The sequence below is a fragment of the Marmota monax genome, unplaced genomic scaffold (genome assembly GCF_021218885.2).
Source record: "Marmota monax isolate L192 unplaced genomic scaffold, Marmota_monax_Labrador192_F-V1.1 WCK01_AAM20220418_F8-fsc00080, whole genome shotgun sequence".
NCBI lineage: Eukaryota > Metazoa > Chordata > Mammalia > Rodentia > Sciuridae > Marmota > Marmota monax.
In genome coordinates this window covers 1752236-1777653 of record NW_026694750.1, presented here as the reverse complement: position 1 = coordinate 1777653, position 25418 = coordinate 1752236, and the positions used below count along the sequence as shown (strand labels likewise).

Below are 25418 nucleotides of genomic sequence, written 5' to 3'. Positions count from 1 at the left end.
AGCCTCTATGTATAGTTTTGGAAGTCTGTTTAACTCTTGAGTTGCAGTAATTCAGACACGGTATTTTCCCCTTAAGCTTTTTTTTTTTTTTTTTTTAAAGAAATTGAAAACTTTTTTTTTTAAAGTATTTCTCTTTTTTAAATATATATTTATTTTTTAGTTTTAGGTGGACACAATATATTTATTTTACATTTATGTAGTGCTGAGGTTTGAATCCAGGGCCTCATGCATGCTAGGCGAGCACTCTACCACTGAGCCACAATCTCAGCCCCCCCTTAAACTTTTTATTTGAACATTTTCCAAAAAAAGTTGAAAGAATTATACAGGGAACTCTTGTAAAACTCACATAAAAACTTAACCAAGATATGCTTCACATTTTGCTGAATTTGTTTCTCTCCCTCCTTCCCTCTTCCACGTATATAAATATATGAAGGATTTGTAGTAAGTTACAGACATTAAGATATTTATTTATTTATATGTGTTTCTGAGGAGCAAACCCGGGGCCTCACCTGTTCTAGGCAAGCACTCTACCACTGAACTACAACCCTAGCTCAAGATATTTTATACTAGAAATATTTGTCTTTCATAAGGGTAAGGTTATTCCTCTGCATAACCACCATACCATCATCACATAAGAAATTTAGTATTGATAAAAAGTATTATTTAATATATTCATGGTCAATTAATATGTTTAATTTGCCCAGATAAAAAAGCTAGGATCCAGTCAGGAAACATTGATTTGTCTCTTTAGTTTCTTCCTTTTTTAGCCTCTATTTTGTTCATTTAGTTTTTTTTTTCTCCCCTAATGTGACACTGGGGAACAAATCCAGTGCCTCGCGGGTGCTAGGCAAGCGTTCGACCACTGAGCTACAACCCCAGCCCTGTTTAGTTTTTTTGTTCACTTTAATCTAGAATGGTTCCCTGGATAAAAGAAAAAGGAAAAAAAAAAAAGGTAAACTTTCAACTAATGTTTTACATATCTTAAAGTATTAAAAATATGTGTACAGGTTGGTGACTTCACCAAGTCAGTATACTTGGATAACTGATATGTCAGGCTGGGAGTGTAGCTCAATGGCAGAACACTTATCTAGCATGATCGAGACCCCTGGGTTCCATTCTTAGTACAGTAAGAAATCAAACGTTTAAAAAAAAAAAAGAAGTGTGTCACATTAGTTTGGGTAGAGAGAAGTGATGGGAGGGGAGGAGAGGGGAAGGAAGGACAGAATAAAATAGACTTATAGACTTTATTATTATTGTATGTATATACATGACTGCATGACCAATGTGATTCTGCAACCTGTACACTCAGAAAAATGAGAAATCATATCCCATCTGATTCAAATGTATGATATGTCAAGATCATTGTACTGTCATGTATAACTAATTAAAACAAAAAAAATGTTATTTGAAGAGTGTTGTTTGGTTAACAAAAATTATATATTTACAATTATGATTAATGACTATAAAATGTAATAAATGATAGTAACAATAATAAATCAAAAAAAAAAAAAAAAAGAAACGTAACCAGGACCTCAGAAGTACCTCCGTTATCTCTTCCTTCACTATCCCAGTCTCCAAAGGTTGCTTCTATCTTGACTTAGATTACCACAATTTAATTTTGTCCGTTTTGAACTTTTATGTGTTTGACTTTTTTTTTTTTTTTTTTGTGGTGGTACTAGGGATTGAACCCAGGGGGTGCTTTACCATTGAGAGACATTCCCAGTCCTTTTGAATTTTAGATAGAGTTTCATTAATTGCCCAGGCTGGCCTTAGTGCTCTTGCTTCAGCTTCCCAATTACAGGCACTTATAGATTGCAGTAGTGTAAGTCGCCCCCCCCCCCGCCCATCAAGCCTTTTTTTCTTTGTGGCAATGGGGATTTAATCTAGGGATATTCTGCAACTGAGCTCCCAGGCCTTTTTTTTTTTTTTTTAATATTTTTTTAGTTGTTGGTAGACCTTTAGACCTTTATTTTATTGATTTATATGTGGTGCTGAGAATCGAACCCAGTGCCTCACACAAGCTAAGCAAGGGTACTACTGCTGAGCCCCAGCCCCAGCCCCCATTTTATTTTATTTTTTTGTGGTGCTGGAGATTGAACCCAGGGCCTTGTGCATGCAAGACAAGCACTTTACCAACTGAGCTATATTCCCAGCTCCCCCCATTTTATTTTTATTATTTATTTATTTCATGATATTGGGGATTGAACCCTAAGGGCTTATTACCACTGAGCTACATCCCAGCCCCTTTTTGAAATTATTATTTATTTTTATGTGGTGCTGAGGATCGATCCCAGGGCCTCGCCCGTGTTAGACATCTGCTCTACCACTGAGCCACAACCCCAGCTTCTAAAATTTTTATTTTGAGATAGGGTCTTGCTGAGTTGTGGAGCTTGACCTTGAGCTTGCTGTTCTCTTGCTTCAGCCTTCTAAGTTGCTGGGATTATAAGTATGTGCCACTGTACCCAGCTTGTAAAAATATTTGTGCATCTCCTTTTGTGAAGATATGTATGCACTTCTGGGCAGTTCATGAGTCTTTTTTTTTTTTTTATGACATTGATTGGAGAGTCTAGGCCATTGTTTTATAGAGCATTCCACTATCTGGAGTTTTCTGATTTGTTTACTCATATGTAGACCCAGGTTAATAGTTATTTATAAGAATATTATGTAAATGAGGGGCTGGGGATGTGGCTCAGTGGCAGAGCACTTGCCTAGCACATGTGAGGCACTGGGTTCGATCTTTAGCACTGCATAAAAAATAAGCAAATCAAATAAAGGCATGCTGTCCATCTACAATTAAAAATATAAAATAAAAAAAATTGTATCAATGACATTGTATCCGTCTCAGTGAATTGCATCTGAAGGCATATGACAGCAGTTTGTCCCATTGTTGGGGATAAATTTTATCATTTGGTTAAAGTGGTGACTATCACATTTCTCCATTGCAAAGGTAATTTTCCGAACTAGTCACTTTCCTTCCAATTTTGCTGATATTTTTATTTTTTTTATTTTTTAAATTTTAATATTTATTTTTTTAGTTTTAGGCAGACACAACATCTTTGTTTGTATGTGGTGCTGAGGATCGAACCCGGGCCGCACGCATGCCAGGCAAGCGCGCTACCGCTTGAGCCACATCCCCAGCCCTGCTGATGTTTTTAATAACTTAAGTTTATTATTGAGTGACAAAATCCTTGTGGCCTAAACTTTACTGTGGGATTCTAATAGGTGTGTTGTAGTCAGTTCAGTGAGTTTTGACAAATGATGTTGTACCTGTGTAACCCCACCACAATGAATGTCAAAACAATTCCTATGGGCTGGTAATGTTAGCTCAGTTGGTAGAGTGCTTGCCTCACTTGTATAAGGCCCTGGGTTCAATCCCCAGCACCACAAAACAACAAAAACAGGGGAGGGGAGGGGAAGGGGGGATAAGAAGGGCAGCAGAATAAAATAGACTTTATTATTGCTGTGTGTATATACGTAACTGTATGACCAATGTGATTCTGCAACCTGTACAATCAGAAAAATGAGAAATGGATACCCCATTTGATTCAAATGTATGAAATGTCAAGATCATTATACTGTCATATGTAACTAATAAAAAAATAATTAAAAAAACAGAAACAAAAACAAACAAAACAAAAAAACAATTCCTGTATCCCTAAGTGTTCCCTTATGTTCCTTTCCAGTGAGTTCCTGCCCCTGGGACCAGGAAATATAAACGTCTTTCTTTTTTTTCTGATTTAGGGGCTCAAATCTAGAGCCCTGCATATGTTAGGCAAGTGTTCTACCACTGAGCTACACCCTGTAGCCCTTTTTCTTTTATTTTGAGATAGGGTCTTGCTAAGTTGCCCAGGCTGGCCTTGAACTTGTGGTCCTTCTGCCTCAGCCTCTAAGTAGCTGGGATTACAGGTGCCCTTGTCCAGCTCCCTCCACTTTTCTTTGTTCTTTTGGTGGTGCTGGGGATTGAACCCAGAGCCTTGTAAATGCTACCACCTGCTCTACCACTGAGCTTCATCCCTAGCCATCCAGCTGTGAATTACTTTCTATTAATGTAGATTATGGTTGTCTTTCCTAGAGTTTTATATGAATGAATTAATAATGTAAGTATTCTCTATGTCTCGAAATTGATCCATGTTGTTATGCATGTCAGGAATTCATTGCTTCTTTATTACTGGGTAGTACTCCAGTGTATGGATATACCCCAATTTGTTCATCTGTTCACCAGTTGATGGATGTTTGAATTGTTAGCTTTCTATTGCTGTATAACAGTATTGCCACAAATTTATCAGCTTAAAAACAACTCCAGTTTGTTATCTCTTAGGATCAGTAGTCAGGATAAGTTTAGCTAAGTCTCACCAGGTTGCAGTAAAGGGTCTGTTGGTGCTGTGGTCTCATTCAGAGCTCTGCTGGAGGAATGATCAGCTTCCTAATTGCATTCTTGGAATTCAGTTACTTATGGATTATAGATTGGAAACCTCAGTTTGTTACTGAGAGGCAGCTAGCTGTAGGCCGTCACCCACCCCCCTTTTTGTTTTGGTACTGGAAATTGAATCCAGGGGTGCTTAACCACTGAGCTTTATCCCCCAGCCCTTTTATATATTTTATTTAGAGACAGGGTCTTGGTGAGTTGCTTATGGCCTCGCTAATTTGCTGAAACTGGCTTTGAACTCATGATCCTTCTGCCTCAGCCTTCTAAACTGCTGGGATTACAGGAATGTGCCACTGTGCCTGGCCGTCCTTTTTGTTTTTTTTTTTTAGTTTTCCCCCACATGGGTATTCCCAGCATGACCACGTATCTCCTCAAAGCTAGCAAGGGAGAGAATCTCTTAGCAAAATGAACATTATAATCATGTATCATACCTACTTAATGTAATTACATACATCCTGTCACTTTGTTTTGTGTTGTTGGCCAGATGCCTACGCCACAGGGAAGGAAAGGCAAGAGGGTATAAATACTAGGAGATAGGGATGGGGGAGCGCTTTAGAGTTTGTTCCCCACAGCTTTGGTGCTGATTTGGGGCTACTATGAATCTTTATATTTAAGTGTTTATAAGAATATATTTTCATTTTTTCTTGTTAAATACCTGTGAGTGGAGTTGCTGGGTCATACAGTAAGTGTTTAGCTTTATAAGATTCTTAAGTGTTTTGCGAAGTTGTACTGTTTTGCATTCCTACCAGCAGTTTGAGAGTTCTAGGTGGACTGCATGCACACCAACACTTGGTATTATCTGTTGGTTTGATATTTTAGCCATTCTAGTGAGTGGTATTTCATTGTGGTTTTAATTTGTATATCTGTGTTAATTAATAGTGGTTGAACATCTTTTCATGTGCTTGTTGTGCTGAGGTTAATGTTTTCTCCCACATGGGTATCAGTTATTCTAATACCATTTTTATAAAAGATTGCCCTTTCTCCATTGAATTGTCTTGCCACCATTGTTAATCAAATAATCATAATATGCATAGATTAATTTCTCAACTCTGTTCTGTCAGTTTATATGTCATAATGCAACTAATATACTGTCTTGATTGCTGTAGCTTTTTAATAAATTTTGAAACCAGTTAGTGTGAAGTCTTCCAGCTATTCTTTTTCAAAATTGTGTTAAGCCTCAGCCTCTGGAGTTGCTGAGATTACAGGTGTGTGCCACTACACCTGGCTGCCTTAGTGCGATTTTGCATTTACTCTGCCTACTCCTAATTTCTGGGCTTCTAATTAAATATATATTATAGTGCCTGATGGACCATAGAGGCTCTGACTTTCTTCTTTTTCTTTTCTTTTTTTGAACTATCTGGGATTGAACACAGGGTATAGTGTGTGTGTGTTTGTGTGTGTGTGTGTGTGTGTGTGTATGTTAGGCAAGCACTCTACCACTGAGCTACATCTCCAGCCCTTTTTACTTTTTATATTTAGAGAGGGGCTTGCCAAATTGCTGGGATTAGCCTAGAACTTGTGATTCTTTTGCCTCAGCCTCCCAAGTAGTTGGGATTACAGATGTGAGCTACCACGGGCCCAGCTTCTGATTTTTTTCCTGTTCTTCATTTTGGTTAGCTTCTCTTTCTATGTCTTCATGTGCATTTACCTTTTCTTCTGCAGTAATCTGCTATTATTCTCATTCAGTAAAGTTTTTATTCTAGATGTATGTTTCATGCTAGAAGTTGTATTTTCTTTAATTTTTTTTTTTAGTTTATTTATTTATATATTTATTTATTTATTTATATGCGGTGCTGAGTATCGAACCCAGTACCTCACACATGCCAGGCAAGTGCGCTACTGCTGAGCCACAATCCTAGGCCCTCTATTTTCTTTTTTTTCCCTTTTTTTGGTACTGGGGGTTTAACCCAGGGGTGCTTTACTACTGAGCCAAATCCCAGCCTTTTTCATTAAAAAAAAATTTATTTTATTTTTGGGTACTAGGGATTGAACTCAGGGGCACTTGGCCACTGAGTCACATCCCCGGCCCTATTTTTTGTTTTTGTTTTTTTTTTTGAAGTGATTGAATGGTTTTGTTTACTGCTGTGTTCTCAGAGCTTAGAACATATATAGCAGATACTCAATAAATCTGTGTTGTATAGATAAAGGAATAGATGGATGGAAGGATTCTCCTTTTGTGGGTTCTTTCAGGTATTGATGCTCAAGAGCTTCCAGATAAGGACTCCAGGCTGTGCATCAGGAAGCTTGCCCTACCACCCACCCAAGCCAACCTCCCAGGCCACCTGGCCCCACATACTTACTGTGGATGGTGATCTCTGGCCCTGGTAGTAGTCTCCCAGGGTCACAGTGTTATCCTACTTGGTGGCCACAATGCTGACTTCACACGCTGTCCTGACACTCCACATAGAGGTTGCAGCTGGGATTGCTTGCTGCAAGCTGGGCATTAATCTGGTTGTCCACACTGACTGGGAGAAGGTATCAGCAAATGTTGTCCTGGAAGAAAGACTTGTACTTCTAGATTACAGTGGGCACTGTGAGGGTTGTGGTCATCTGATAGGTACAGGATCACAGTTTGGAACAGTATCACTACATGGTAGGGGTCAGATATGGTCACCTGGATGTCACTGGCAGGGGCTGTGTACCAGGTACTGAAAAAGAGCCACAGAAGACCACTGTGGCTGGGATAGGGTGTGTATGTGGGGGTCCTGGGCACCCAGGAATGCACACAGGCCACCTGTGCCATCATGGCCATCTCTATTTTGTATCTTATTTAGAGACAGGGTCTCACTGAGTTGCTTAGTGCCTTGCTTTTGCTGAGGCTGGCTTTGAACTTGCAATCCTCCTGCCTTAGCCTCCCCAGCTGCTGGGATTATAGGCATGCACCACTGCTTGGGTCTCTTTAAGTTGCTTAGGGCTTTGCTAAGTTACTGAGGCTAGCCTTGAACTAGTGATCCTTCTGCTTCAGCCTCCTGAGTTGCTGGAGTTATAGGCATATGGCCACCACACCTGGTTATAATTTCTTTTTATTTATAATCTTTTATTTCTTATATTTATTTATTATCTTATATTTTTCTCCTACAATGATCATGTTTTCCTTTAAGTATTTGGATGCAGTGTATCTGTCTTAGTGTTCTTTGTCTGCTAGTTATATAATTTGTTTTTTCTTATTATTATTGGCCACATTTTCCTGTTTCTTGACACATGTTGAGAATTTTGGTTGAATGCTAGATTTTGTGTGTAAATTTCACATTGAGAGTTTGGATTTTGTGGTCTTGAAACAAGGTTGGGCTTTGTTTGGTGGGTAGTTATTTGTAATTACTGATTGATTAATTGATACTAGGGATTGAACCCAGAGGTTTTTTAACCACTCAGCCACATTCCAAGCCCTTAGCGGTCTTGCTGAGTTTCTTGGGGCTTTGCTAAGTTGCTGAGGTTGGGTTTGAACTTGTGTCCTTCCTGCTTCAGCCTCCTAGGTCTTGGATTACAGGCTTTGGCTACTATGCTCAGCCTATTTGTGATTCTTTCAAGTCCTGTTTTAAGCTTTGTTTGGGTGGGTTTCGGATAACTTTTGCTGCTGGGATAATCTGACCCTGCTACCAAGGGTCTTTACCTTTTAGGTCTCTAACTGAATGCCCTGAATGAGCAGGGAGGATACTCCTCTGTTGGTGCTTGGGATTACTGAGTCCTGTGGGAGTTCTGAGAGCTGTTGAGCTCACAACTTCCTTATCACTCATTTTTTTACCCTTATGAAGTTTCACCCTATTCATATGCAAGTTTTAATATTCAACAGAGCCTCAAGGGAACTCCTTGCAGACTTCTGGAGCTCTCTTTCCTCATAGCCGTTTCCTCTCTGGAACTGTGTTCTGCAGTTCTCAACTGTCTTTCCTCCCTGAACTCAGTGAAATCTCTGACCTCTTTACTCACTGAGACTGCCATAGTCTTCAGAGAACTCCCACGATTCTTGGTCTGAAATGTGCCTCCTGGCTGAAAGCCAGAGAGATTTTCGGGCCCAGATCATTTGTTCTGTTCTGTTCTGATCCTGTGCTCACAGGATCACAGTCCTGTGCTGCCCATTGTCCAATATCTACAAACAGTGGTTTCAGTTGTTTGCTTAGTTTTCTCACTGCTTACTGTGGGAGGTATGTTACTCCTCAGTTGATTTCAAGCAGAAGAGTGACGTGATATAATTTTTACTATCTCATCCAACTCCAATGTGAGGTGGTAGTATTATTTCCATTAGTCCTGTAGACAAGGAAACTGAAGCTCAGAGAAGTTCAGTAGCATACCCAAGTCACTCAGTTATTCATGCCAAAACTCATGCGCTTTCCTTCCACTCTACCTCTGCCTCTTAAAGAATATTTGTGGGTTGTATCTTATTCTTCCAGGACATAACCAGAGTGGCAGTCACTTAGTGGATGTAGGATCAATGCTTCTGCCGCAGGAGTGAGGGCACCTTTGTCTCTGTTACAATAAAAACATTTCTCTGTCTGCTTCTGTGGTCTGTTTTTATTTGTCTGACTTTTTGTGTTTTAAAGCATTCTTAATCTTTTGCTTTCTTCTTTTCCTGCTGTCTTCATCCTGGCCTCTAAAGATCCAGAAGTAGATGACTTTGGAGCTTCTTTCTTATATTTTTGCTATAGATCTCAGCTGGTGGCTTATAAAAAAACTTACTTTTTTTTTTTTTTTAAAGTCATGGACTGGGCTGGGGATGTGGCTCAAGCGGTAGCGCGCTCGCCTGGCATGCGTGCGGCCCGGGTTCGATCCTCAGCACCACATACAAACAAAGATGTTGTGTCCACCGAAAACTAAAAAAAAAAATAAATAAATATTTAAAAAAAAAAAAGTCATGGACTGACTACTCTGTAGTCATATATCCAGGGTCAAGCAGGGATTTAATTTGTAGGGATCCATCTCAAGCCAGATAATGGACATGACCACTAAAAGGGGCAGATATAGGGGTAGGTGTTTGAAAATGTGTTGGGCGTTCATAAGGCTGGACTGGTCAGACTAGCAGGCCAGCTGAGCTTGGGCTTGCACCCCCATACAGGCAGTCAGCTACTCACTTTTTCAAGAAGTGCCTGGAGTTATATGTTTGTGATGGGAGCCTGTCCTTCTGTATGAGAAAGCAGACTGGTCAGGAGTCTCCTTGGAGAGAGTCCTCTTTGTGTTTAAGATGGAACAGGTCATCTTTGGGTGCATTTAGCCCTCTTTCCTCTAAATGCCACTGGGACCCTCCGGAGTTATGGCAACAGCCAGAAACACCTCCATGTATTTCCAAATGACCCATGAGAGTGATACTGCCCAGTAGAGAATTATCTGTCCATAACATTATATTAAGAGTAGGCCACATTTATGTTAGGTTCCAGGGAAAGACCCTGCCCTGGTCCTGTACTTGCTTTTGTTGGGCATATATATGTCAACTGATTCCTTTGTTTTGATTGTTTAAATAAGAAATTTTAATGATGTCCATATTTATTGAGTACCAGTGATATTCTGGCTGCTGAAGATACTTTAATAAGATAGTAAAATGTCTGTCTGCAAGAAGCTTAAAATCTAGTGGGAGAGAAAGATGGCAAACTAGTTATTTAACAAAGACTATCCAAAGGTATTCCCAGGGAAGTAAGGATGGAGGCTATTTTGGATTTAGTCATCAAGAAACTGTTTTCTAATGAACACTAGACAGGAAATGGGTGCTAGTACTTTTTGGACAGCAGAAATTTCATCATGAGCTTGAGAATCATCTAGAATGTAATTGGTGTTGGGCAATTCCCAGATTGGTGCAAAGCCCTCTTAGTTCACTGATGTTGTTTAATTGGTCTGGGACAACACGTGGGTTGGAATGCAGTTTGGGGAAATGCTGTCTCCTCTTAGCAACCCTAACATTGAGCTTAGAGGGCTGGCTTTGTGTGTCCAGAAGATAGGAAAGCCAAGACTGGAGGACTTTGGAGGGTGTTACTGGGTGAAGTTCCTTGGTGGGGATCTCCTGCTTTGTGTGTCCTTGGAAGAATTGATAAGGGCTGGGATATAGCTCAGTTGATAAGGAACCTATGTCAGTGGTGGTTCTGTAGGGTTGGAATGAGAAGGAAGCTTTCTTTTTTATTCTCAATGTTTAATTTTTTAAATTATTTGTTTTAGATGTTGATGGATCTTTATTTTATTCACTTATTTATATGCAGTGCTGATAGTCAAACCCAGTGCCTCACACATGCTAGGCAAGCACTCTACCACTGAGCCACAACTCCAGCCCTAAATTTTTAAAAAATATTTATTTATTTTTTTAGTTATAGTTGGATAAATACTTTTATCTATCCATTTCTATGTGATGCTGAGGATTGAACCCAGGACCCAGCACATGCTAAGCGAGCATTCTACCGCTGAGCCACAACCCCAGCCCGTAAATTTTGGTTTTTAAACAATACATTTACATGGCTTATAGTTGAAAAAAGGTGCTAAAGGGTAGAAGTTAGTTGTCACTGTATATTGTTTGAAGTTTTTTCCTCTGGCAAATATTAACTACTGAAGAGGTGAACTATTTTTTTTTTGTTGTTGTTGTTGTTTGTGCTGATGGGATGAAATCCAGAGCTTTGTGATTGTTAGGCAAGTACTCTACCACTGAACTACACCCCCCACCCAAGAGGAACTGCTTTTAAGGAAAGTTCCTTAGTGACAGTGAGTTATAGTGATGTGTGATGTAAACAAAATTTGATTGTTTTTATTAAGTAGAAGTGTTCAAATCCCTGTAGGACTAGTTGTCATAGGCAAGTTATTTGACCTTCCTTTCCTCAGTTTCCTTATTAGCAATACTTTTGTGCAAATATTGTGAGAATTAAGTAAAGAAAGCGCTAATAAATAAATGCTAGCACTTAGTATCTGCCAGATGGATTGAAGGAAGCCTTTAGGAAGATAATGAACTTTAATATATAACACATTATGTATTAATGAGTTAGAACCATTGTTCTATTCTTTGTGGCTTATTCATTTACTTGACAAATATCTGTTCTTGTTTTTTTTTTCTTTTTTCTTTTTTTTTTGTGTTATGGGTGTGGAACTCAGAACCTCACACATGCTAGGAAAGTGTTCTATCACTGAGCTACATCCCCAACCCTAAACCACTATCTGTTGAAGGCCTAATCTGTGCCTGGCACTCTTCTAGGCCCCAGGGATACAGTGATAAGCACACAGTTTCTGCCCATGTGGAGATTTTTACTGATGAGGGAGACACATCATTCACATGATCACACAAATATAAAATTGCAGTTTTGCTCAGTTTTTTTTTTTTTTCTTTTTCCCTTTTGGTGCTGGGGATTAGACTCGGGGCTTTGAGCATGCTAAGCATGGGGCTGAGCCACACTCCTAGCCCTCTGCTCATTTTTTTTTTTTTTTTTGTACCAGGGATGAGACCCAGAGGCACATAACCACTGAGCTACATCTTCAGCCTTTTTAAATTTTATTTTGAGACAGGGTCTTGCTAAATTGCTTAGGGCTTCACTAAGTTGCACAGGCTGGCTTTGAACTGGTGATCCTCTTGCATTAGCCTCCTGAGTATGCACCACCTCTCCCAGCAACCTCTGCTCATTTCTTGAAGGAGAGGGATATGGTGTCTTGTGGGTGTGTAATAGGGAGCTTCCACCTGATCGTGGATGTCAGAGAAAGACTGTTTTCCTCAGGAGGAGTTGCAGCTGGCTAGTTGCTGAAGTGGCAGGAAAAGGAGCACCATATGCAAAGGCCCCTTGACAGAGGCCAGTATGTGTTATAGACGGAGCTGGGGAATGTGTTATCACTGGAGACCCAAGATATCATCAGTGGATGTGAAGCCTTGAAGGCCACATTGAGTTTTTTTCTGTCTTCTCTAGCCATAAAAAGCCATTAAAGATGTTACTGCTGGGGCTGGGGTTGTGGTTCAGTGGTACAGCACTTGCCTAGCACGTGTGAAGCCCTGGGTTCGATTCTTAGCACCACATATAAATAAAATAAAGGTCCACTGACAACTTTAAAAAAAATATATACACACACACACACATACACACACATATATGTGTGTATATATGTGTGTGTGTGTGTATGAATATGATGTTACTGCTTACTGGGGTGGATAAGGTATGAGATGATCTGATTATTTTTATTTTTGCTATACTAGGGGTAAAGCCCAGGATATACCTCTGAGCTACATCCCCAACCATTTTTATTTTTTTATTTTGCGACAGGGTCTAACTAAGTTGCCCACACTGCCTTGAACTTGTGATTCTCCTGCCTTAGACTTTTAAATGTCTGGGACTGCAGGTGTGTGCCCCTAAGCCCGTCCTGATTACCACAGGAAATGATAGTCTGTTTGCATCATGGAAAATGTTTTGGAAGAGAGCCAGCATGGATGTGGGTGAGCTAATTAGAAAGCTGTTGCAGTGGTCTAGGCAAGACCAAAGTGATGGTAGTAGACTTTTTTTTTTTTTTTTGGCAGTGCTGGAGATTAAACTCAGGGTGGTAGTAGAGATGGAGAAAAGTGGAGGGGTTGATTCCATGGATACTTGGGGAGGAATATTGACAGAATGTGATCATGGGTTAGCTCTGGGAAGTGAAAGAGGAGGAGGAGCAGCTCTCGAGGAGTCCTTTCAGATTCTTACGTGTGCATTTTGTTGAAGCTTGTGCCCTTTGTCTAGACAGGCAACACTGAAATGGTATAGGACTCCTGTGGTAGAGGGAGGGGGTTGTGAGTCTGCTATGAGTTATGTGGTGCTCAGAGGGATCAGGCCTAGAGATCTCCCAGTGAGCTTATTGATGCCCAGTGTTCTGGGAGGGCAAGGCAGGGAAAGCTTGTTCAGATTTTAGATTGACCCACTTCTACTAAGTTTCATGCTGGTTGACCTTGTCCTGGGACCAGACTCTGCATGGAGGGATAGGGTCTTTCATCCCTCAGAGGCCTTGCCACTGAGCCATGGGCCAGCTGTGAAGTGGCAACCAGACTCACCTTTGGCCCTGTCTCCAAGGAGGCTGGCACGGGCTGTCTGAACTGGCTGGGAGGAGAGTGGAGGCTGGATACTGGCTTCTGGAATGCACATTGCCTGCACTTGTCTGGATATTATCTGCAGATAAATGGCAATTGACTTTAACATTAGAAACAGTAAACTAATCATAACTCACTCAAACTGCTTGTTTTCTTGTGGGAATTTGTAAATTTCTTTAGAAATTTGTCTGTCTCTTTTTTCTCTAAATTTTGGTCAGCTTAATTGAGGATTGAGGTTTTTGCTTGTGAGGGTGAGGTAGTTGTCCCCAGAAGGAAACATTTGGGGCCAGGCCTGTTGGCCAGTGGTGCCTGTCTGCCTGTAAGTTGGTCTGTTTATTTGCTAGCCTGTCACTAGCTTATTTCCATAAAACACTTAAGTCTGGGACTTTCTTAACTATTTTGTTTGGGTAGTATTCTTCCTGACAGGCAATACATATTTGTTCTTGGCTCCAGATAGATGCCTCAAGAAAATCCTGAGTATGGGCAAATGGTGCCCCCTTGTGGCTGTGTCTGGTTTTCCAATTTTGCTTTGGGCTCTTCCTAGTCACCTTGAGCCAAGGAGGTAGCAAAAAAGAGGTGTGGCTCTCTCCTTGGTCCTTTCTCTGGACTTTGCTATTTCCATGGATTTTGTGATGGTCCCCAACCCCTCCTTCTTAACATCTGACTTCAGTTCTCCCAGATAAAATCAAGCCTTGTTCTTGAGGGCTGTGACAGTGAATCCAACAGTAGTCTATGTTTCTTGGCTAATTCACACTCGTGGGCTACTTCTTACAGACAGCTCACCGTAAAACACTGTAAATTTTTGAGAAACCAGTGGGAAATATAAGAAAGGGGCATTTGTGGGTGTTGTTTGAGAATAGAACATCTTTGGTTTTTTTGTTGTCCATTGGGTGGCACTGTGATCTTATTTTCTGTTTGTGTTTCTCTTTGCAGCCAAGCTCGACTCCAGGAAGTGAAAATGTGGTGCCTCGAGAACCTTTGGTAAGTACCCAAGATATAGTATCATTTTCTAGTAATTAAAATACCATGTGAGTTTAAAGAAACCTTACAATCCCATGGTTTGCATCAGCAATGTCCCTTCAAAAGTAGATATTATATGGAGACTTCCTGTGCATGACCTCTGACCTCTGTCTTCTGTTCTAGCATGTAGGGGTTAGTGAAATCTCTCCTTGTTAAAGCCTGGTCTTTTCCAGAACTAAAAGTACCCACCCTAAATGATTATGCACCGCTTTGCGTGTGACAGTGAGATGTCTGAAACCTGGGAGGCAGTGTTGGAACAAGGTTGCTAGGCCCAGCCAGTCTGTCCTGGTTTGTATGAAACAGCCATTCTCTGCTTCTTTGGGTGGCCTTTAAGGAACAGATAAGGGAGGGAATTCTGATTTTTCCATAGGGCTGTGACAGGCATTACCAACACTACTATCTTTATAGACTGCTGATAGGGAAATGGGCTACTAAGTACTAAAGATAATTTTCTTCGCCAAATACTTTTGCTTGGTGCTCCGAATCAGAATCCCTGCCTGCCTGCCCCATTTTCATTCTGTTTGGCATTTTATGGCCTGCGGCAAATCCTGTTGGCTGGGTAGTAGGACTGGTTCTTTACAAACCAGGTAAACTTTAGGGAAGAGCCAGTGTTAGGTTCAGTTTTTCGGAGCCTTTTCTCCCTTAGTGGTGACAGCAAGCTGAGGGGGCACTGCCCAGGCTTTTTTTCAGCAGTGCCTGCAGTTGCACCTGTTTTCTTCACTCTCTTCCTGACAGCTGTTGGAGGAGATGACATGAGGTCCTTAGCTGGTATGATCAGGTCCAAATTCTAGTGTGTTCGAAGGCCTTCTTAGGTGGAGGGTGACATGGATCTGGCTGAGCTGTAGACAGGCTGAGATGGTACAAGTGCTGATAGGACTATTTCAGAGGAGTACTATCATTTGTGTCACCTGCTCTTACCAATATGGGCTCACTTCCATCTCTCCCACAGTGGCCTCATTTTGCCCTTTGGTAGTATTCCTTGGGGTGGGAGGCAGAGAAGGCTTTCCCAGCCTCTCAACTGGGAAGCTTGAGTGTGTCCCATGGGGTTAGCCTCAGAACCACTCAGGCTGAAGTTGTGATTTAGACTAAAGTCCAGGTTGAACACAGTACTCCTCTTCAATCTTTGTCTCTTTAGTCTCTTTTCGATCTATTGATGTAACTATTGATCATCAAAAGAGTGGCCAACCCTTAGCTGGGCGAGGTGACACATACCTATAATCCCAGCTGCTCGGGAGGCTGAGATAGGCAATCACGAGTTCAAAGCCAGCCTCAGCAAAAGCAAGGCGCTAAGCAACTGAGTGAGACCCTGTCTCTAAATAAAATACAAAATAGGGCTGGGGATGTGGCTCAGTGGTCAAGTGCCCCTGAGTTCAATCCCTGGTACCAAAAAAAAAAAAAGAGTGGCCAGCCCATCTTTTGGGGCATGATTGGGCAAACTCTTTGGAAACCCTGTGTAGTTGGCATCCTCACTTACCTCTGGGCATGGGAGCCCTGCAGGGCTTTGCTCTGTTAAGATTTCTGTACATGGCTCTTTTCCTGCTGTATTATGCATCTGCTTGTTGGTCGGTTGTATTTTTATTTCTTTCTTTTCTGGGAGGCCCTGAGCAGTCTTCAAACCCTAGTAGCCTGTGATCGTCCAGAGTTCAGACTCATTCTCTCCAGGCCAACTCTACAATTACCTTATATTTAATTAATATTTTTTTCTCCTCTTTACGTACTTGCTGCATAATTGCTCAGAGGAAAGAAAACACATAGCAGCAATTTATATATATATAAAAAAACAATAATTAAAAAAAAAAAACCCGAAATAAACTCCCATCTCATTTGGGCTGATCCTGTGAGTTGGGTAATTAGGGCCCTATTAAAAGGTAGACCCTCCCCCCCCTTTTTTATTAATTTTTTTATATTAAACCCCCACAGTCTCTCAGTCATGCCCTTATTGCTTTCGGCTAACCATTTGCAGCAGCCTGATTAAATGAGGGCACCAGCCGAGTTGTATGGTCTTGTGTGAACAACTTCTTTCTCTTGGGAATGGCAGTGGAAGGGTGTCAGGCTGACAAGCCCTCTGAGGGATGACTTGTGGGGCAGGTTGGAGACACAGGGCAAGTAGGAGGAGAGCCTGTGGCTGCTGTGGACTGGCAGCCAGCTAGGTAGATACCAGTCTCGGTATGGGGTGCCAGCCCTTGCCCACAGCTCTGCAAAGGGCTGTGGTTTGAAGAAACTTAAGTGGTCAACCCCTTCCTCAGGGAGGGGGGTTTCTCAGGCTACTGTGTAACTGTCTCCTGGGGCTAGGCTCACCTCCGCCTTGAGGATGAGAGAGCAGACAGTTGAAGAGTAAAAGTAAGCATTGTTCTTAATTCACATATTGTATTTGGGGAAGAAAAGGCATTTGTACACATGAAACAATTAGCACAAGTCTGTATATAATTTTAGCAAGCAGCACAAATCGTATATAATTTGGGTAGAATTGTCTGGCTGGGAATCTTAGCGGGATCCTAGTTATTCGGAGAAGGAAGAGGGTGGTGGGTGGGGATTTAGGGATGGTTTTTGTGACACTCAAGCAAGGTCTTGAGGAATACATACTCCAGTATTGGGGGAATATCCTGCTGAGTTGTTTTGTTTTTAACTGATTGCTCCTTTCTCACAAAATTCCTTAATGGAAGCTGCCTGGTCTCTACATTAAAAGGATTAAGCATCAGATGCTGAAGGCAAATAACCCTGTTTTATTATTTTTTTTCCAGAACTAGATGATCTCTTTGAAGTAATTTTTCTCTTTATTAGAAAAGCGAGGGAGTTGTGTGTGGTGGTGTAAGCCAGTAATCCCTGTTTTCTTGGGAGGCTGAGGCAGGAGTATTGCAAATTCGAGATCAACCTTAGTAATTTAGGCAGGCTCTAAGCAACTAAGTGAGACTCTGTCTTAAAATAAAAAATAAAAAGGATGTAGCTTAGCACCCAGGGGATGAAGTCCTTGGGTTCAATCTCAAGGAAAAACAAAAAAAGAAGGATTGTCGGTGTAGCTCAGTGGTAATGTGCTTGCCGAGCATGGCTGAGGCCCTAGGCCCTGGGTTCCATCCCTAGCACCACAAAAATTTTGAGGCATCTGCTTTTTTTTAACACAATGCCTTTATTTTTATGTGGTGCTGAAGATCAAATCCCGGTCCCGCCTGTGCTAGGCAAGTGCTCTACCACTGAGCCACAATCCCAGCCCTTTTTTTTTTTTTTAGATGAGGTTTTGCTGTGTTGCCCAGTCTGGTCTGGAAATCCTGGGCTTAAGTTATCCTCCAGCCTCAACCTCCCCAGCAGCGGGGACTGTAGGCGTGTGCGAACACTCCCAGCTTGGCATCTGCATTATTGTTTTGCTTTCTTTGCTAAGGTGGGAAGGCCTAATTTTCATTCCTGTCCTCTCTGGATCATAAAAAAATGTCTTGTAATGTAGTGGTGAGAAGTATAATTGTGTAGTCTCTAAATGACACATTTGTGTTTATAGCCATTCCCTGGCCTTGATTCTAGTTGAGTAGTAACCCTACATGTTCCCTTCTCTGGTCCCTTCAGTTCTCCCCTGCATCCTGCTCTCAAATAAAACCAACCACACCACCCAGACCATATTAGTGGGATAATAGTTGGTTTATAATACATTCAGTGCTGGGGAGTGCAGAATAGACCGGTCTTGATAAATTCAGTAAACTGGATTTGAAATTCTCTGATTGTTAGTGATAGAAATTATTAATTACTTTTCTCAATTTATACTCTTTTCATAAGCTTTGCCTCCTAGGACAGGAATTTTGATAGCCCTCCAGAGGGCTGACCTCCAGTTTCTCCCAGACCTGTTGAAAATCTGTGATTTTCCTACAGCCTTTTGCACACGTGCTTGTCCTCAGGCTCACATATCTGTTTCCCATGCAGCCCTGGCAGGTTGAAGCCCTGCCTGGTAGGTCTGTAAGAGTGGGGTGAAGGGCTAGGGGTATAGCTCAGTGCTGGAGTGCTTGCTTGCCTTCTTGGCTTCCATCGTGTGTGTGTGTATGTGTGTGTGTGTGTGTGTGTGTGTTGAGGGGAGCCGGTACACACATGAAATGGACAGTTGTCTGAATGGGGCAACTTGGTTCCTGTCTTGCTTGGATACCTTTTGAGGTTTTCTTTTGGTTATATGATTTTTGGTCACTTAAAGTAAGCAATAGCAAAGGTTTTGTTACACATCTGCTCACTTGTCTCAGCATGGCTTCTTGGCATTTGGCCATGCTGTTGCTCACCCACTTTACACAGTGCATGTGGTTTTGGCTCAACTAGAATTTTAGCTTTTTGCTCTTTGACATTGGGTTCTTTCCAATGGATGAGTCTTCTGCCACCCTTTCTTCCTTTAACTTATAGATATAGGTTTTTTTTTTTTTTTTTTTTGGTTTTCTATCTTGTCCCTGCAGATCCTCCAAAATAATCCCAAATCCAATTCCATGTATTTTTTAAAAAATGATAATTTCCACGTTGTCAGCTTTACTAGGAATGTTTTTATTCTTAATTTTTACATGTAAAGATGCTGTGCAGTTGCAGATCCAGAGCTTTGCAAAACTTCTCCATCTCAGTAATTTTGCCCTTGGGGTACAAAAGGATCCTCCTGTAGCCTTGGGTTTTTCCCTGAGAATAAGTGGAATCCTGTCCAGGAGGTTCCACTGTATGTGTTTGAGCTCAGTCCCTCTGAAGAAGCCCGTAGATTTTATACTTGGGGTGCCTAAGATTTTTCTTTTTGGTTTTTAGGATAATTTTTCAGAGGCTGATAATCAAATGACCATTAGTATCTTGATGGATTCTTTATTCTTGGCCGGGAATGGTGGTGCATACCTGTAATCCCAGCAACACTGCAGGCTAAGACAGAAAAATTGTAAGTTTGAGGCCAGCCTCAGCAACTTAGTGAGACTCTGTCTCAAAATAAAAAATAAAAAGGCCTGGGAATATGGCTCAGTGGTAAAGTGTCTCTGGGGTTAGTACCCTGTCACTCCCCTAATCCCACTTAAAAAAAAAAAAAAAAAGGGATCGCTATAGCTAGTTTCTTGTCTCCTGAAGATCTCTAGCATGTTGCTGGCACAGTCTCCATGGTATTTGTATCTTTAAAAAATTTTATTTTATTTTAAAAATATTATATTATTATTTATTTAAAAACTTATTTAGTTATAGATAGACACAACTTTATTTTATTTTATTTTTTATGTGGTGCTTAGAATTGAACCGAGTGCCTAACATACGCCAGGCAAATGTGCTATCACTGGGCTACAACTGCAGCCCCCTAGTATTTATCTTCATCATTTTTTAAAATTTTTTTTTTTTTTTGTACTGGAGTTTGAACCCAGGGGTGCTTTAACACTGAGCTACCTCCTTAGTCCTTTTAAAAAATTTTGGCACAGGGTCTTGCTAAGTTGCTGATGCTGGCCTCAAACTTGCAGTCCTCCTGCCTGTGCCTTCTGAGTTGCTGGGACTATAGGTGTTCACCACTGTGCCTGACTCTTTACAACTTTTGTGGTTAGAAAACCTTGGTATACTGGCTGGCAGGCCCACTGTGATTCTCATTTTTTTCTCACAAAAACATTTCTGAAGAATAACATTCACATGCTTGATACACTTCTTTTGTGTATACTCATGTATGCCCATGTATATATGCATGTAGATAGCATAATACACATATTTCATTTTATAAAATTCAAAGCATTTTGTGGGAAAATAAAATTGATGTTGATACTGTGTTCATGAAACTGGTTTACAAGCACATGAGTAATGAAACCAGCCATTTAGAGATTTCAAGAAATTGTCACTTTTCTAGGATAAATAGATATATATGGTAATCCTAATTTTAAAGTATTAAATATTATTGGTTGATTTCTGTGCAGTTAGGGCTTTTGAAGTAGCTGTCATTTCTACCTATTGCCCATAGGGGAAACATTATTGGGATAGTCCAAAATCCATCTATGTATGTAAGTATGTATGTAAGAGATAGGGTCTCACTGTGTTGCCTAGTCTGTCCTTGAACTCATGATCCTCCTGCCTCAGCTTTCCAAATATCTGGGACCATAGGAGTGTGTCTTTGTACTTGACTCTGCTCTTATTTTTAAAAATTAAATCAGACTGCAGGAGTGGCTCAGTGGTAGAAGGCTTGCTGAGCATGCACAGGCCCTGGGTTCTATTTCTTGAGGGGGCACTCCTCACAATTATTGCTGAGAAACTTGGAATGGAAGTCCAGTGTAAACAACAACTGAAGGATGGGGCTCATGGTGTACATCGCTCATGGTGAGCATGTCATTATGTGACTAGATGCAGGATACTGAGCCTCAGACTCAACTTTTAATTTAATTTATTTTTTTTGGTGGGTGGGTACCAGGGATTGAACTCAGGGGCACTTGGCCACTGAGGCACATCCTCAGCCCTATTTTTTGTATTTTATTTAGAGACAGGGTCTCACTGAGCTGCTTATTAGTGCCTCACTTTTGCTGGGGCTGGCTTTGAACTCTCAATCCTCCTGCCTCAGCCTCCCAAGCCGTGTGGGCTCAGCTCAGATTTTTAGATAGAAAAAAATGTTGGCTTTCCTGCTACCCCTTAGTGGCTCTTTACCAGTATAAATCTTCATGGAAGAAAGCATTTCTTTAAAATGCTAATGTGCATGTATACCAGCTCTGGGTTGGGAGAGTGCTTGAGCTCCTACCTATTCTGCTGGATGCGGGAAGGAAAACTGGTTAGAACCAAACGCCAAAATGGATGAACTTGAGGAAAGCCTCATTCCATTTCTGGATGGTTATAATCTCTAGGCCACTTACTGATTTTGAAATTACTGCCTCTTCCTGCTCCATCCTTCCTATTATAGTCTGGGGTAGTTTATGGAAAAGACTAGGTGGTGCCCTTTAAGTTGTTTCCTCTTTCAGGTAAATGAAGAGGTTGTTTTTCAGTTTGGAGGTATCCTTTTACAAATAATTATTAGATGAATCGAAACTCTTAGGAGTAATAATTAAAGAAATGGAATTTGAAATAGTTCTTCACCTTTGTTTATACTTCAGGCCTCTGGCTTTCATAGTAATACTTTATATTTGCTACAGTTCCTGTAATCAGAAGCTTTGCCTCTTGGATAACTGAGCACAGTCCTTTTTTTGGAGATGTAGGAATTGAGGTACTGGGCATTTATGTGCCTTTTCTCAGAGCCACACTGTGATGGGGGAATTTGGTTTTTCATCTTGTCCCAGCATCATTCTTTCAGAAGGAATCGTTCTTCTGCCTTTGCTCCTGGAGGTGTAGCTTAGAGTGAGTTCTCTGGCTGTCCTACCGCTGTTGAAGACTGAATCTACAATTCTTATTTGGGCAGAGGGACAGTCCTAAAATATTTTTCCTTTGTTTAAACTTCATCATCATCTTATTTGAAATTTTCACATAAAAGAAGTATCACGCCTAAAGGGCGTGGCATCAGGTGAACCCCTTGTAGCTCCCAGTTTGAAAGCACGGAGTTTTGTGTTGTATGTGGGACAGTCAGGTGCCCTACGTTTTCCAGGATCATTTCAATATAAAACATTTGAGCCCATTGTCAAACTGGGCAGACTGATTTTTGGTTTGAAAAATACGATCTTGTAGTTAATCCCCCTGTGCGCTGTGCAAAGCCGCAGGAAGATAAAGTGGTGCTTTGGAGAAGGACGCTTTCACCGCCCTTCCTTCTTCCCTCCCAGCTCTCCTTTCTTTTATGGTTTGTAGTTATAACCAAGATTTATGCTTGTTGCTCCACAAATCTTCTCTCTGCCATTATGAGTTTGTCTGAGCAGTCCAGAGATGGGGCCGACACTGAGTGATTCCTGAGGTAAATCTACCCGGGGGCACTTCCTGTCAGTTGGAGGCAGAGAGGCGCTAGTGCACACCCCCAGTGGAGCGCCAGTGTGGATAAATTACCCTGTCGAGAAGAAGGCAGGCTTCCACCTTCGTGACCTTGTGTCCTAGCGGCCACCCTGGGCCACAGCTCCCCATCTGTGCAGAGTCCATGGGGTGGTTCTTGGGGTCAGCGATCGCTTCCTTTCCCTGCAGCATCTGCCAAGAGGCTGTTCTTTGGCTGTGTCAGCTGTTGCCCAGCCAGACCCATTTTCCCCAGCTTCATGGTCGCAAGGAATTGCTAACGGAGACTAGCATGAAAGTTGATTGTTTGTACAATTGGTTTAGTTGTTCCACACTTCAATGAAAATAGATTTTAGTGGAGAACGGGGACAAACATTTATTAAACATCTTTTGTCCCATTCTTTGTGTTTTCCCATTGCCATGTCTTTTTTTTTTTTAAACATATATTTTATATTTTAGTTGTAGTTGGACACAATACCTTTATTTTATTTATTTATTTTTATGTGGTGCTGAGGATTGAACCCCGGGCCTCATGTGTGCTTGGTAAGCGCTCTACTGCTGAACCACAACCCCAGCCCTGCCATGCCCTTTTGTTTTGTGTGTACTTTGGAAAGCCCTTCAAATCTCTTATGAGAAGAAGTAGGGTAGCAGGAATCTATTTTTAAAAATGTGTCAAGAGCTTGCATTGGACACACTCCTCTAATTGACTGACTTGCTATCTGGCCCATGGAACCCACTCCCCAGGTCTGTGTTCTGACAAGGCAGCTTGGCCAGTCGCTCCCACACTTGATGGCCTGTTCCTAAACCCATGTGTGCCAAGTGTGCTTGTCATTGAATTAGGCCATTTTGTTGAATATGGTGTAAATAGGTGAAATAGATATGTGGAAAGAAGATTCTAAAGTATAATATAGTCTATAAAGATTAATGTGAAAAGAGTGTTTTATAAAAACTAGTTAAATGCTTTGGTAAATGCAAACTGCTAAAAAGATTGCTGTGAAGTTAGGTGTATGACAATAGTTAAACATGGGGCAAGATCATAAAAATCTAGAAGGATTTCATACTTTGATTACTTTACTAATGTGTGTAAGTTCTTGCTTTGCTTTAGAAATTGTGGAGGGTGCGTTATGGGTGGGGTTTATGTAAGAGAAGCGTCTGGGAACTTCAGTCTGTGGGCCCACACTCAAAGAAAGCTGTTGGCTGTACATCAAAAGATTGGTGAATGACTGTACATTTATAGGTTTTCAGTTAATATAAAATGTGGAAGGTATGTAGAGTTAGGACCCATTTTTAATGATTCTCTGCCTTAACTGATTTTTTGATTAACTGAGCAATTATTAGCTCTAATCCTATAGGCTGGTAGGGTTTCTACTATATAATACACTGATGTTGGCACTGGTTTCTTTGTTTTTATTTTATTTGATTCTCACATACCTGTGAGGATTATCCCTGTCCTCATTTTACAGTGAGGAAACTGAGGCCAAGGTCAGTCAAGGTACTGTAGCTAAAAATGGTATAACTGGAATGTGAAGTCCCGTATCTATACTGCCCAACTTGAGCAGATATGGAGCACATGTCTGGGTATAGTGTGGACCTCGCTGTCAGTGGCGCTGGCACTGTGGGAGGGGGCTCTGTGGTCAGGCCTCAGCCCTGCCAGGCTGCTGGCTGATCTGCATTTCCTCTCTGAAGTTGCTGCCTTACTCTGCTTTCCCTGCTTGGAGTCTTTTGTATGCATCTTAGCTGTTGAAAAGGCACCTATTAATTTATCACAGGTGACGTGTGCCTCCTCAGGCTTGGAGGAGGCGTCTGCACCTATGTACCTCACTAATGACAGGTTATGGGATAGAGGGAGATAATGGGATCTTTTCATCTGAAGTCTGTGTAGATGGTGCTATGTCTCTGGTAGCTTCTAGGGGGCAGCAACCGCCTGCTATTCCATCTCCCGCTGGCAAAGAGGAGGTTGGACAAGTAAGCTATATGCTTTGACTGTAGCTCTTAGAAGTGTCACGCAGGTTTTCAGGGAGGCACCTGAATCTGCCTGAGTAAACGGTATCCAGGATTCTCCGTTTCTCCTTTCTCTGCCTCTCGGGTAAAACCCTCTATCTGTGTCCCCTTCAGCATCCACACATTACTCATAGTCAGTTAAAGCAGCAAAGCTCACCTGCTTCGAAGATAAGAGAATGGTGATGAGTTAAGAGAGTAGAATCTTCTTGTCAGATTTTACTTTCTGCTAACTGCTGGACAGTGATAACCCGCTCTAACAATGCTTTGAGGGTTTGAAACTCTCCCTGTGGGCTCGAGTTTTTATTCTGTTGGGAATACCACTGTCATAAAGTGGATTAGCTATTTTTCTGTCCTCTCTCCTATGCCCGTCAGTCACTCCCTGTGGCCAAACCAGTCTTACAGAGATTTTCCTGCAATTCCAAATGACTTCTCTCAGAAGCACATGGAAGGGAAAACTTTGGATTTGCCAGTTGTTTAGACATTGGGGCCCAGTGCTGCTTTATGGGCCACTTGGGCCTTGTTGGGAATGAGTGACTAGCTGCCCCTCTCAGAAGCACCTGCTTCGCCCTGGCCCTGAGTGCTCCTGCCTGCCCGCAGATCCTTCTAGCCATGTGGCTAAAACAAGTGCCAGAAAGGAGAAAGGCTGGCTGCAGGCCGACCTGGGCAGGGGCACTTCGGCCCTGTGAGGTCCTTTTAAGATTAGCTAAGGATTCTCAGTCATGACTCCTCTGCAGGAGGAGCAGGCTGCCTGCACCGTGTTCTTGGGCTTTGCATCCTCTTGGGCCCTCCTCTGAGGATCCTGGAGCACTGGGGAAGGGCAGGAGTTTCCGTGCAGCCCCATTCCAGAGGGGCTTCATCATCGACAAAGCCATGCCTCAACCTCATCTCCTGCTCTCTCTGTTGTCTCTCTGAGAAATGACAGTTAATAGAAAATGTTAGGGCTAGGGATGTGGCTCAAGCGGTAGCGCGCTCGCCTGGCATGCGTGCGGCCCGGGTTCGATCCTCAGCACCACATACAAACAAAGATGTTGTGTCCGCCGAGAACTAAAAAATAAATATTAAAAAATTCTCTCTCTCTCTCTCTCTCTCTCTCTCTCTCTCTCTCTCTCTCTCTCTCTCTCTCTCTCTCCC

General features: G+C 41.7%; 1 protein-coding gene across 1 annotated transcript in view; it reads left to right on the top strand.

Annotated features, from left to right (window-relative positions):
- Pex14 (peroxisomal biogenesis factor 14) overlaps positions 1 to 25418 on the top strand; it is a 138920-nt gene that overhangs the window by 4469 nt on the left and 109033 nt on the right. The window contains exon 2 of the mRNA XM_046424788.2: positions 14358 to 14405. Coding sequence (XP_046280744.1) covers positions 14358 to 14405 — 48 coding nt within the window. The remainder of the gene's footprint in view (positions 1 to 14357; positions 14406 to 25418) is intronic.